The 14,677-nt window shown below is 30.5% G+C and overlaps 1 protein-coding gene across 2 annotated transcripts in view; it reads left to right on the top strand.

Moving 5' to 3' along the window:
• The window catches only part of LOC119613553 (mucin-5AC), a 117,299-nt gene that overhangs the window by 93,410 nt on the left and 9,212 nt on the right, over positions 1 to 14,677 (top strand). For both annotated transcript variants that reach the window (XM_037969611.1, XM_037969675.1), the window contains exon 4: positions 12,453 to 13,533. In XM_037969611.1, coding sequence (XP_037825539.1) covers positions 12,950 to 13,533 — 584 coding nt within the window. In that variant the 5' untranslated portion in view covers positions 12,453 to 12,949. The remainder of the gene's footprint in view (positions 1 to 12,452; positions 13,534 to 14,677) is intronic.

Below are 14,677 nucleotides of genomic sequence, written 5' to 3'. Positions count from 1 at the left end.
ACACATGTAAGTACTAAGAAAAATAGTTACATTTTATAAAATACGGTAAAACTTGGCTATGATGAACACAAGCAAGAAACAAAACATGTGTATGGTTTGAAATATTTTTTATTGTAGAATAAATAATAAATAGATTTTTATATCTTGCAACAACAGATTTTCAAATAAGAAAGATTCGTTTATAATAAGTTTGCAATAACACAGCTACACTGTATTACCTTTTACATACAATAGATAGATTGATAGATACTCGTAAATATGTGCATATATTCTATAGAAATTTTCTATAGCAGATTTTTTAGAGAAAATATTGTAATTCCAAAGAATACACTCAGGATAATGTTGCAGTAATGCTAATTCATTTTGTCAACCAAAATAATTTTATTTTAAGCAAGTTGTTAAATTGAAAGTCTTGAATAAAAGCCCAAGTTGTCTTATTGTTTTGAAAAAAAAAAAAACAAATTATAAAAAAAATTATGGACTCTACTATACCGAATCTTATAAACCCACCATCAAAGTACATATGATCCGAAAATTTAAAGTGGATTTATTACCATGAGGAGGAAGACAATTTATGAGACCTTATGGAGCAAAATTTATAGAATATAAAAGTTAACAAGTAAGAGAGCTATATTCGGCCACCACCATCAAACTGTATGCCGTAAAAGGAATGCTCTCTTATAAACATCAGGGAGATATTACTCATCAAATTTACTAAAGAGGAACTTATATGAGAGATAGGATAAATTATTGACTGTTTTTCATAATTTTTTTAGACCCATTTTGGATCATATAAAATATGTTTACATCGAATATCAGTTCCCGACACTTTTCGCATTAAGTTCGGTAGGAACATTTACGTTCCTATAAAAGTTTCTAGGTTTTGGCTCGTAAAAAACTTACTTATTTCATACTTCATCTCTCCACTCGTACTTTTAAGCCAGTAATGAGCGTTAAAGTAATTATCTGTAGGGGACCATATATGGGGCTAGGGTCAATTATGGACCGATCCACATAAAATTTGGTAATAAGGTTTCGGCTCAGGGACCTACTTATGTCAAATTTCAATGCTATACTCGTATTTTTAAGCCAAAACTTATGTGTGTCGAATTTCATCGCTATATTCTTATTTTTAAGCCAGTAATGAACGTTATAGTGATTTTCGGAAGGGGACCTTATAAAACTTGGTACGGAGATTTTGGCTTTGGATATTTATGTCGAATTTTATCGCTATACTCGTACTTTTAAAACAGATATGCCCATTAAAGCTGTTTTTCGTGGGTCCACTTGTATGGGGGCTATCCAAACAAACCTTATCTATAGAGAATATTTGTGGAATATTTCGACCCTCTAGCTCACTCCGTTCGGACTCTATCGTGCTTTCAACAGACAGAGGGAAGAACATGTCTAGGTCGTCTTAGAATTTAATAAGGACCCAGAATATATATACTTTAGTGCAACGGTTCCCAAAAGGGGGTCCGCGGACCCCTAGTGGTCCGTAGCAAAATCCTAGGGGGTCCGCGAAGACGAACGAAAAAAATCATGAATAAAAAATATTCTCTATATGTTACAAAATATTCAAAATATCTCCAAATTTTTCATAAATACTAAAATACACAATTTTTATTCAATAATCCCAGATTTGTTGGTGACTCTTTGAATTTTATTGTTTCGGTCGTTTATCAGGATGAAGCTAGGCGCTACAAATTTATTGTTTCACTTTTATAAAGTAAAGTATTACTTGATTTGTAATTTTTATACCCTACACCACTTTAGTGGGGAGGGTATATTGGGTTTGTGCTGATGTTTGTAACGCACAATAATATTGGTCCTTTACCCACTTTAAAGTATACCAATCGGCTCAGAATCATTTTCTGAGTCGATTTAGCTATGTCCGTCCGTCCGTCTGTCCGTCTGTCCGTCCGTCCATGTAAACCTTATAATCAAACTACAGGTCGCAATTTTGAAGATAATTCAATGAAATTTGGTACATGATCTTCTATTGTCCCAGGGACGAAGCCTATTGAAAATGGTTAAGATCGGTTCATTATTTCACCTAGCCCCCATACAACTGAACCCCCCAATAGGGCTTGTAATCCTTGTAATCAAACTACAGGTCGCAATCTTAGAGATAATTCAATGAAATTAGGCACATGATCTTTTATGGTACCGTAGATGAAGCCTGTTGAAAATGGTTTACATCGGTCCATTATTTCACCTAGCCCTCATACAACTGTACCCCTCGAATAGGGCTTTTAAAACTTGTAATCAAACTACAGGTCGCAATTTTGGAGATAATTCAATGAAATTTGGCACATGATCTTTTATGGTACCGTAGATGAAGCCTATTGAAAATGGTTACCATCGGTCCATTATTTCACCTAGCCCCCATACAACTGAACCCCCGAATAGGGCTTTTAAAACTTGTAATCAAACTACAGGTCGCAATTTTGGAGATAATTCAACGAAATTTGCCACATGATCTTTTATGGTACCGTAGACGAAGCCTATTGAAAATGGTTACCATCGGTCCATTATTTCACCTAGCCCCCATACAACTGAACCCCCGAATAGGGCTTTTAAAACTTGTAATCAAACTACAGGTCGCAATTTTGGAGATAATTCAATGAAATTTGGCACATATTCTTTTATGGTACCGTAGATGAAGCCTGTTGAAAATGGTTTACATCGGTCCATTATTTCACCTAGCCCCCATACAACTGAACCCCCGAATAGGGCTTTTAAAACTTGTAATCAAACTACAGGTCGCAATTTTGGAGATAATTCAACGAAATTTGGGCTTTTAAGTTCATAATTATAAATAGGGCTTTTAAGTTCATAATTATGTTTAATATACTCATATCTCGACAAAAAGCTGCAAAAACCAAGTTGTATACAAGACTTGATGACCCCCATGAATTCCATAATAATAGGTTCTCATATGACCCTAGCCCCTATGAAAAGCCCCCATCAAAATTTCACTTAAATGTCCACAATTTTATTCAACAATAAACGGCTTAAGTATGTATATCTAAGGTAAGGTACAATTCAACTTAAATGCTTTATTATGGCAACTAAATCACATTATATTTTTGTCAAAGGTGTAGGGTATTATATGGTCGGCCTCGCCCGACTATAACTTCTTACTTGTTATAAATATATATGTATCGAAATAAATGTTTTTATAGCAGACGGATAATGATTTGCCTTAGAATTAAATACTGATACTGGTATCCCGGAATATGAAGTTAGGTCACATTTCATAATATTTTTTTAAATTGTAAGCAAAAGTGTTAATATAGTTAATTTTAAATATAAATATTCCATTCCAACGTGATACACAGATTTTAACTTCATTTTGTTGTCCAATATTATTAAATCAACATCAGAAAATTCATTGCGTTTTGCGTAAATAGTCAAAACCACGCAGTAAAATAACTCGTAGGTATTTTAAAATTCAAATTTAAGATCCAAATTCACAGTACATTCGCAAAGAGTTCAGGTCATATTTTATGTGGGTAACGCATTCCACATCGAAGAAGTCTAACATTCACATATTTTCCCGAAAACTTAGCTTACATACTCAGCTCACTCCTATGCAATCGCAAAAAATTTAGAAACATGACTCTTTAAGCACATGTCGACAATACTTGTTAAAGAAACCTTTTCTCTACCTTGACGAGAAATGAACATGAAAGCTCTCACGATCATAAAATTAAACATCATGGTAGAAGTCATTCTATATTTAAAACCATGAAAACATCTCCGAAATACTAAATGTTCTCAATGTACGGGAATATTTTATAGGGTTTATGGACCAGGACTAAGACAATTTTCGGACGAACAATTACACAGTGATACAGCAAAAAAATGCAGGGGTTCTCATATACCAATTCCATTTCGTTATAGTCCATAGAGTAGGAATTAATTTTAAATTTTTCCCGATCAATTCGTTTAGTTCCTTTTTAAGAGCAAAAGTTGTGAAAAAGAGCTATTTTTGAAGTTTTAACTTAAAAAAAAATATATGTTTGGTAGTTTGCAACCGATTTTCAAATTGGATATTTTGTTTTAAAGATACAAGTGTTGTCTTTCAACCCAAAAAAAATAAAACCAAAATTTATGATTAATGTCTTGGTTACGGCCATTTAAGTAAAAAAACTCACACTTTTTTCACAATTTTTAATTTTCATACTGCTCTACGTTGGCCATGAAGCAGTAACTTTAGCTTTTATTACATTTGAAAAAAGGCACATTAAGTTGGGTTTCCAATGATGGTCAATTTATGATAATCGATGAAAAAGGTTATGAGTTGTGCTAAGTTTTATAAAAATATAGCATATTTCTTCCATACAAAAACGTTCATGTTTCTGGTTTTCTTTGTAACAAGTTTAAAAAATGTTTATAAACATTTTTATACAAAAATTAATTTGTATGGAGAAAACCAAAAATTCGAGAAACATGCTATTAGAAAAATTGGCATAAATCATCCAGTTTTTCATAGATTTTTATGAAATAACAAGTTTTAGAAACCTTCCTTTATGTGATTCTTCAGGAAAGTAATAAAAGATGAACTCACTGCCTCATGGTCAAAGTAGAGCATGATGAAAATGAAAATTTTTTAAAAAAGTGTGAGTTTTTTTACTTAAACGACCGTAACTCAGACATTTGACCATAAATTTTGGATTTCTTTTTTTGGATTAAAAGACACTTGTATCGGATGAAAACTACTAAACCTATGATTTTTCAAATTTAAAACTTCAAAAATGGCTCTTTTTCGCATCTTTTGCTCTTAAAAAGTAAGTTAACGAAGTGATAGGGGAAAACTAAAAATATATTCGTACTCTATGGACTATAACGAAACAGAATTGGTATATGAGAACGCCTGCATTTTATTTTTCTTCACTTTTGTATCACAGTGTTATTTATAACAATAAGATATTAAAATATGTATGGGGGTCCGTGAAATTAAATAAATTCCTCAAGGGGTCCGCGAAGTAAAAAACGGTGGGAACCGCTGCTTTAGTGGGTCTGTGACTAATATTTCGATGTGTTACAAACGGAATGACAAAATCAATAACCCCCATCTTTGTTGATGGTTTGTATAAAAAGAACAAATAAAATAAAAACAATTGTTTGCATTTCTGTATACTTATTTTTGTGATTAACTGTATCCATTATGTACTTTGTAGGATAAAATATGAATATTTCTCAATGTTTGGGGGAGGTAAAAAAATTAACATTGCATTTTAGTCAATAATACAAAACAATAAACTTAAAACAAAGGTTTATTTTTATATATATACTTTTTATTTTTAATGATGTACTCTGGTATTTTTAAAGATATTTAACAATTTTCCATGAAAAATTCCTCCTATAAATCATTGATAATTTCAAAATAATAAGAGTTAATTTTTCCCTAATGCTAAATACTTGGTCTTAGTTTTTTTTTTTTTTGTTACCAAAATTCATCGAGTGTATTGAATTATTTATAAATCTCAATAACAACGGAGAAATATAAGAAGACATTGTAGTATTTATCAAAACGATTCTGTTTGTGAAGGAAAACAATTGCATTAATGAAAAAAGAAAATCATTTTAAATTGAACGTCAATATTAATGTGACACATGAAAAAGGACTTGCATGTCATGAAAAAAGGTTTTCAAACGTTTGACTTGATAAACGAATGTTGCACAAAGAAAATGGATCCTAAACTAAATAGAATAATGCAAAAATCCAAACCAAAAAAATTATAAACACAATAATATTTTAAACTTTTGTGTCGAAAATTTTTCATTTTCAAAATGCTTTTTCCTTTTTAATACACAATGAGTTTCCTGTCGGTTTTCTTTGTTTTCTTGTATTTAAAATTTTAAATAAAAAGTATGCACATTAGGGTTAATACTTTTTGCAAATTGGAATTCAAGAAATTCTTCAACTAAATTATAAGTTATAATTGTTATGTTTTTCATTTAATTTTTACGAATATCAAAAATACCATTGCAAGGTCTTGTAGGGCGTGAACAGGTGAAAAGAAATATGATATTATTATTTCGCGATCGTGAAATAAGTTCGCGCACCAAAGGCGATGAAGAGTTGTATAAATATCAATTTTTCTAAATGAGAAAAATAAATATTTTAAAATTAAAAAAATTTAATAGTACTAACCTTAGTGCAAATTTCGTCAAAATCGATTTTTTGAGTTGGGTCACTTGACATGAAATTTCCCATATACATAAACAAGTAAATGTGTGTACTATTCCGAATCTTATACACCCACAATCAAAGTGTCAATTTCAAAGGGTATATAGACAAATAGGTAATTTTGTATCGATCCTTTATTCCTTTTCTCATTTTACTTACTTGCTGTATGTCTATTATATTAGTTAATACAACAGGGTCTTAATGCGAGCATTGTTCAAATATATACTAAGTGATACTTATAGATCCATCCTCATAAAATACTGCATAAAGATGTTGGTTCTTATTAAACCTTTTTTGCTAAAACTCTTATAAATAGTACCCTGTTGGCCATGTCTTCAAGACATCATCGATGTTGCGTACAGGACAGTGTTAAATCATAAATGATTTGTTGCCAACAGCCGGAGCAAATCACTGACGACTTTTTCGAACAAAGGGCACTTATTTCGTGTTAATCTGTTAATTCTCGTTCTCTTCTGGAATTCGACAGTTTTCGTCTAAATATTAGCTGAATTGTTTTGGTGATTCTTTGCCATACCAATCTACGTTATGCAACTTTTTCGACCCAACTTTATAAGCACAACTGAATCATGATGTGTTTGTTTTTCTTACATGTCCCTTTTGTTTGTGTTTTTCAATAAAGTTTTAATGAAACAAAAACTTATCAACATTGTCGCTCACATCGCCGTCAATATAAGTTGAAACGCGACAACTTACATGTTGCTGTAGATAATTTCGTCTTGAAAGAAGGTTCAATGACGACAAGTTTAAGACATCGTCGCTCATTTTATTATGAAAAGACGACAAATAGCATGCAGTAGTCGCTCATCTTTTCCTTAAAAATCCTTAATGCAAGACAAGTTCATGAAATTTTCCTTATTATGTCATCTATTAAACTGTCTATTATTATTACTATTAAACTCTAAATACGACAAATTTCATGACTGTGTTATTAAAGTTGTTCTAAACTGGATATTATACAGGACAAATTTGAAAATTCCCTCAAGACAACATCGATGAAAGTGTCGTCAATAACGATCTGGCCAACTGGGACAAATAATAGAATAATGAATAGAATTGTGTGCGTGGTTGTATCAAGCAACGAGCACCCAGCAGTTCGACAAAGAGTCAATGCATCCGAAAAATACATTGATTTCCACAAATGTCTAACCCCCTGGTTGGCTCTAATTCGTCACGGATGTACTCTTTGTGAACGAGTGTGAAGATAACCGTTACTTTAGCGTACCCTTTGTAAACGAGAGAATGGACACTTAAAAATCAAACTTAAGCTTTTTGCCTGTCTCTTCGTAATCTATGGGGTGACGATTGACTTCCTAGTAGGACAAGTACTTGTTCAAATAGCAGTCGGTGGCTAGAAGCCATCATAATTGGTAGGTTAGGTGGTTAGTTTGGGACTGTACCACACTTTAGAATGATTTGTTGCTAGTGATTAAAATAAATCTAATCACAGGGATTTTGAGTTATAACCCTTAATTTACAAAAAAGTTATATGATAAGAGATACATTGGCGTCTTGTAAACTGCCAGAATGTAATGTCATCGTGTATTTATAGTTGTCATTATTGTAATATTTATTCAACATGTTTTTTTGTTTTATTATGTGTTTTTAAGCTCTTTAACATAAATACGGAATTTAAACATTCATGTATGTGTATGTACACAGAAAAAATTAATTTTAAAAAATTTTCAATTAAACGATTAATCAAAAATTTTAAAAGGGTTCAATTCATTTTGTATTTGATTCATAAAAATGTATAATCAAATACATACGTATTTAACAACAACAAAAATAGAAAAAAATAAAAATTTTGTGTACGAAATCAATTATAAATAGTAATTGAATATACAATTTTTGTTATAGGTTGAACTTCAAAAAATAAAATAATTGAAAACGAAGTTTTGGTAATTGAAATCGTTTTTCAGTTTTTTCTGTGTATGTATAAGAATACTAACATAAACATACTTATAATTTTGCCCTTTAATACCCAAACGTCAAGTTGTTAAAAAATCAATGAGGATTCAATTCGATATGATAATTCACTATCAATATACATATGTAAGTAGGAGTGATAGTGTATAGGACGGCCGTTTATGAGGCCTTAAAGTAAGCCACACTTTTATAACTTTTTATAAAACTGTGGTTTTAGAAGTCAAAAATATTTGGAAATAAGACAGAAATTCTGGAATGATTATAAAAGACAAATAAAGGACTAAAAAGTAAAAGCCTTAATATATTTCCGATTGGCATGTGTCTATGCATAAACGTTTTGCTTTGGTAATGTCAATACTTACATATTATAATAATAACAACGGGGAATTTTAGCTTTGTGTGAATATTTGTTGGCAAAATCTATTGTTTCATTTTACTAATGTTGTGTTGATAGACCAAGGATTAAAAGCATTCATCCTTTTACAGGAAAAATCAACGAAAACCAATAAAAAAAATGAATGAAATGGAATTATTGTGGATTGTCTAAAGTGTTCGTTGTTTGACAGTTTTACATACATATGTATGTATGTTCATACATTCATATACATATATGTATGTATGTATATAATGCGTATACGTAACCCTGCAGATCGATAAAGTGTCAACGCATTCGAAAAAGATAGTGATTTCCACTACGTCTAACCACCTGGTTGGCTCTAATTCGTCTTTCGTCAAGGATGTAACCTAGGGTGAAGATAATCATCACTTCAGTGTCCCCTTTGTAAGCGAGAGGGGAGACACTTGACAAGCACTTGTCTTTCTCTTTGTAACTTATTGGGTGACGATTGACTTCCTTGTAGGACAAGCACATGTTAAAATAGCTAGACACCTGGATGGTCGGTGACTAGGTGTAATCCTATGTGGTAGGTTAAATAGGGAGTTCGGGACTGTCCGACCGAATTGCTGGGAAGATTATCTACATACACACAAACAAACATATGCGTGTGTATTCATGAATTCATTTCCAATTTATTTATTTTTTAATCAAACAATATTACAACTTTAGAAACATTTGTATGCGATGAATGCTGATATTACATATACAAATGTTTAAAACTTTACTATAAATATGAAAATATACATATGTACATAGTTTACAACTACATTTCTTGTAGCACTTTAACTAAAATACCCCGAGTACTTACTAAAAATATCCTATCTTTAAAATTTTGATTTACTAACGTTTAGTTTAAAACCAATTTTAGCATATAGAGCGAAAGGAATTGTTCTTTTACTTTTTGGTGAAAGCAAACTAAAGTATTTGTAGTTGTATGCAAGTAAGTACCGTAACATCTTGCAAAACACTTCCATTAGAGAGGCGTAAAATAGCATACTTTTAGGTTTATACGTTAAAATACTACTTACATACCACCATGCTTTCACATAGAAACTAGAAATGCTACTTACACTCGCGTATATTTAGAAACAGCGAAATTGTTTTAACGACAGCGACAACGTTACTCATTTTACCAGATTTCACACATTTTATGGATTATCCCGCACACATTTTATGGATATACCGAATTTTAATCAAAACCTATTGATTTTAAATATTTCAGATCTTAAAGGAAGGATGAGTTTATTGTTTTTATTGTTTTTATCATACACATATTGTGAAGGTCCATCTATGTATGTATATGTTTTTGGCTTAATAATAAAATTTCCCTAAAATATTATCTCTCTGTAGCTAACAGTTTATTATTAGTCATTTGTCTACGACGTAAATCATGGAGGGTGTTCAATATAGTTTTACTTTTGAAGTGATAAAAATTATATTCTATTAGAAGTTTTTCTTATTCTTTTCCGCTGAATATCAATGTGTATTTATTACAATTTTGTTTGGTGTGTTTATTCACATGCACATGTAGACACATAAATATGTATAATAAGAGGTTTATAAAAATGTTTGTTTGTATATTCTAAGCCTCTAAGGAGCCACTTACAAACATACATATTTTGAGCATTTATGAAAGTGATCAAAACTCTTTACAATGAATCTCAACCAACGAAACAGACAAACAAACAACCAAGTACATACGTACTCAAACAATCATCTAAACATCCATAAATACATACAAATGTATCTATCCACTCATCCCCTTTACTGGTATTTAAATTTAAGTATCTATTTGAAGGTATTATTAGTATAATTATGAGAATATTAGCGCATGCAACAGCGCCAAAATTGCAAAATGTCTTCCACATACATAAAGGCCTATATTCATCTACATGACCACGTCAGTAATATTAACAAACAAGTGCATTTTCTTGAATATTAGAAAAAAATGCAAACATAAAGGAATTGTTCTGCGTCTTCGACATCATTTACAAATAGGTATTAAAAAGTTTTTCAAAAATTTATTTATTTGGATTTTACATGCATTAGTTATTTGACATTGACGTGAGTCAAATTTCACTTAAATTTTCAACATTGATATACTTACATATATAATAAACTCTACTGAAAATATTTCTGCACGCATTTCTTTGTTTTACAACAAAAAATTGTAATCCTTACAATTGTACACCATTATTTGTTGTTATGAAATATCAATTAGTTATTTATGGAATTAAATAACATCAAATTTCATTTAATTCTAAAAGCGAAAACAACAATAAAGTTTAAAAACTTTTCCTTTTAATCAATTTAAGTTGATTTTAAAATAAACAAGATTCTGAGTTCAAACACATTATCGTTTCAGGAAATTTCAAAAACACTCAGCAAAACAACCAATTTATGCCTAAAGGTATTTACGACTACTTACTTACCTTTTTGATATACACAGATTCATTCATACTTATTAGTCCTGTACTTGAAGAAAGATATATCGGTTACAAGGATGAGGGCTAAATAGATTTTCTAATTGCTTTTGTAATTTATCGAAATATAGGTACAAATGCAGTATAAACAGAACTAATATTTTAACACGATACATTGTACAATATTCCGTCTAGCTTATAATTTTGCTTTAGATAGTTTAAGAAATTAAATTCCGTAACAATTAGTTTTATATACTAGATCCAAATGAAATCAATTTGTGAAGGGCAGGTTTTATAATAATTTATGTATTTCTCACAGTGATATTAGCAAACATTCATTACGTGCAAGTTATAATATACAATTTATTAATTTACAAAAGTTACAAAAAGTACAAACAAAATTCACTCACAAATAAAAACAATTTCGCTCTCACGCATATTTACGTAGACAGCCAGTCATGCATTGCAAAGGAAAAGGACATAACTCATAGAAAGTAAAAAAGAAAGAGAACAAAAAAACAAACAACAAACTTCGAACATGACCAAAAAAATTAATTGAAATCTTGTCAAATTAACAAATCAATTTGCATTAATGTTAATGTAGTTGTTTTTGTTATTGCTGTTACTGCTGTTACAGTTTGTGGTAATTTAGGTGAAGTCAACAATGTATAGCTTAAGGTCACTCCCCCACTCAAGTTTTCAAATTCGTTCTAATAAAAATGACTAATAAGAATAAAATATAAAATGACAAAATCTCAAACACAAAAATAAAATCTTTTACTGTTATTTAAAGCAATAACAATTTTAGAAAAACATCTATTAGTATGACATGGGGACACTATGGCATAAATAAATGAATCATGATTGATATTAAATAACAGTGGTCTTCTACACAGAAAGAATCTTTCCAAAAAGGAACTTTTTATCATTTGACCCAGCTCACCGAATATTGGCCCCAGGACTTTAAGAATGAACCAAGCTTTCATCTTCGGTGGGATCCGAAACCGGACCACCCTAATGTGTATAAATGTGCTAAATTTGCATATCTAGAAAGTATATTTTTTAAGTTAAATATTTCAGTATCTTATGAGATGTAAATTCCGACTTCGGAAACACATTTGTATGGAAGTTAAGTAAAGTAATAGACCGATTTCAAGTATTTATATAATTTTAAAAATTGAGATAGAAAAACATCATTTACATAAACACGTGGTAGTTAAATCGTCTAAAGTGACTCTAATATACATACATATGTAGCATATACATACATAGTAAATATACATACATGTAGTAAATATACACGTAGTAAATATACATACCCATTTATTTTTTAATTCTTTATTTACGTTGTGATTTCAGTAAGGTGAGTAAATATTTTATACACCCTTCCTACTCACTATTTTTTTAATGGTCGAATAAACGCATTAATTATTAACAATTTCCTTTTTGCATTGTCTTATTTATTTTTTTTTTCTTTTTTCAGTATTTAAAGGAGGACCTCTTCACACAGTTATTGTTCTCTCATATATACATACTTGGAACAAACAAAGAAAGGGTACAAATCCCGGACAAAAAAAGGCACTTTTATAATAAAATCATCCATCAAAGGAATAAAAGAAAATACTTTAAACGAGAAACAAGTTGTTAAGAGATTAGTGGGAGGCAGCGAAAAATATAAAATAAATATATAAATTTTATCGAAAAAAAATAGCCACGTCAAGAAACAAGCTTGTCGACAATAAAAAACATTTTAATTTTTCTACAAGAATTGAGAAAATTTTCCAAAGGTTACAAAATAAAAAAAAAAACAAATAGAATTGAAAGTAAAACAATAAGTACAGAAACGGAAATAAGAAACAGAAAAGGTCAGCAGTAGCTTAACTGTTCTGTCTGTTCTATTTTTGAAAAGAGTTATTGTTTAACAAAAACAGCAATAAACTCGAGCATTAAAGTAAAACAATAGTAGCAACAACAACAACAATGTATTCGATAAAATTTGTTGTAGTATTAGCTGCGTTTGGATTTGTTGTTGGCTTTGCGTGCGCCTATCCTCCAACTTATGCTGATGAACCAACTGCGGTCGATGATAGTGGTGGCAACGATGATGATGGTGGTGGTTACATAATTCCACAGTTCAACCTTCATTATGCTCAACTCCAACAACATGAACAACATCAAAATCAACAAGAACACAAGCAGCAGCAGCAACAACAACAAAAACAAAAATATCCAGATCAAAACCCAAATTTAACTTACTTTACAACATCGAAAACAAGTTCAACATCAACCTCTACATCATCTGGTCCCATATCGGCATCATCAGATGCAATATCCGCAACGTCAACAAAACCATCTTTACAGTCAGCCTATGTTTATAAGGCCGAAGTACCAATACACATTGAACCGGAAACCAACAAGGTTGTCAATGCAGTTAAGTTGGCCAGTGCAACCTCATCAACATCATCATCGCCATCAGCAACATCCTACACAAGCAATACGAACACAAATTCTAACAATAATTCTGAAAAGGATGATGACTTGTCGAAGAAAATTATTGGTTCAAGGTAAGTAATACATATATATATCGTATCAGGAAGTTCTCAATGTTTCACTATATGTTTACGTCTGTCATTCAGCCTATCTGTGTGTATTTTTGGATGCTATTAGAGGAGCCCAAAAAAATGTAGATTATGTTTGGATGGATCTTATTTTGTTCATTAGTTTCTAAAACGTTAAAAGGGCAGATTTAATGTTAAATTTATATATAATACGCAATCATCAACCGGTAAAAAAGTAAACATTAACAAAACATGGATTTTGTAAATGTTCTTCTTGATTTTTATATTAGTAAAATGGTGCGTGGTATTCGATAGAAATACTTTCGATAATCTAGATGCTATAGATCCAAATTTGTGTAGCTAAATTGGTTCATGGTCAAATTTCATTTAAATCGGTTCAATAAGTTGAATAAAGAAAAATGTGAAATTAATAAAATATTTTACCCGATTACATGGAAAATTTTTAATTACTCGATTATTAACCGTCTTAATTAAAACCTCAAATAAGTATTTATCAATACCCTAGTAGGTATGTATGTATGTACATTTGAATTTGTTTCATAAAAACATAAATTTATTAAATATGTAAATGAAAAAATCTGTTGCGCAATTTAAAATTGTTTTCCTTATAAGAAAAGTCATTATTTCGAAAATATATTTGGGTTTATAAAACTAATTTAGATTTTATAGCCACGCCAGTTGTAGTTTTAGGACAGTAAAAAAAGTAAAAATCCTTTTTAAATAATATTATTGGCCAACATGATAATATAATAGTCTTGCGGTATAGATTTGACCCATTTTCATAATTAGCATTAAATGGAAATCATTATTACTTAAGATTCTTAGGAAATGTCTGTTGCTGCTTTCCTTTGTTATTTATTTTTCACATTATTTTTAATTAAATTGATTTTGTTGTAAAAGTTCCTTTTCACACAATCTAGGTCCAGCAACTGTCTTCGGTATACTCAAAGTTTACTTTTGTATAATTAACAACATTTAATGTTCGTTTTCACGTAAAAGGGGTTTTTGTTTATGCTACTTACCACCTTTTTCCTTTATTGCTATTTTAAAGCTTTTTTTGGGGGATTTCTTTTAATGTAAAAAACTCATAAACACACAGATGTACATTCATTTAATGGTATAAACTTAT

Source organism: Lucilia sericata, unplaced genomic scaffold, assembly GCF_015586225.1.
Source record: "Lucilia sericata isolate MDLA Ls3-8-SP2 unplaced genomic scaffold, ASM1558622v1 Contig000002F_arrow, whole genome shotgun sequence".
Classification (NCBI taxonomy): Eukaryota; Metazoa; Arthropoda; class Insecta; order Diptera; family Calliphoridae; genus Lucilia; species Lucilia sericata.
Note: the sequence above shows the minus strand (reverse complement) of the source record. Positions and strands in the feature narration are given on the sequence as shown.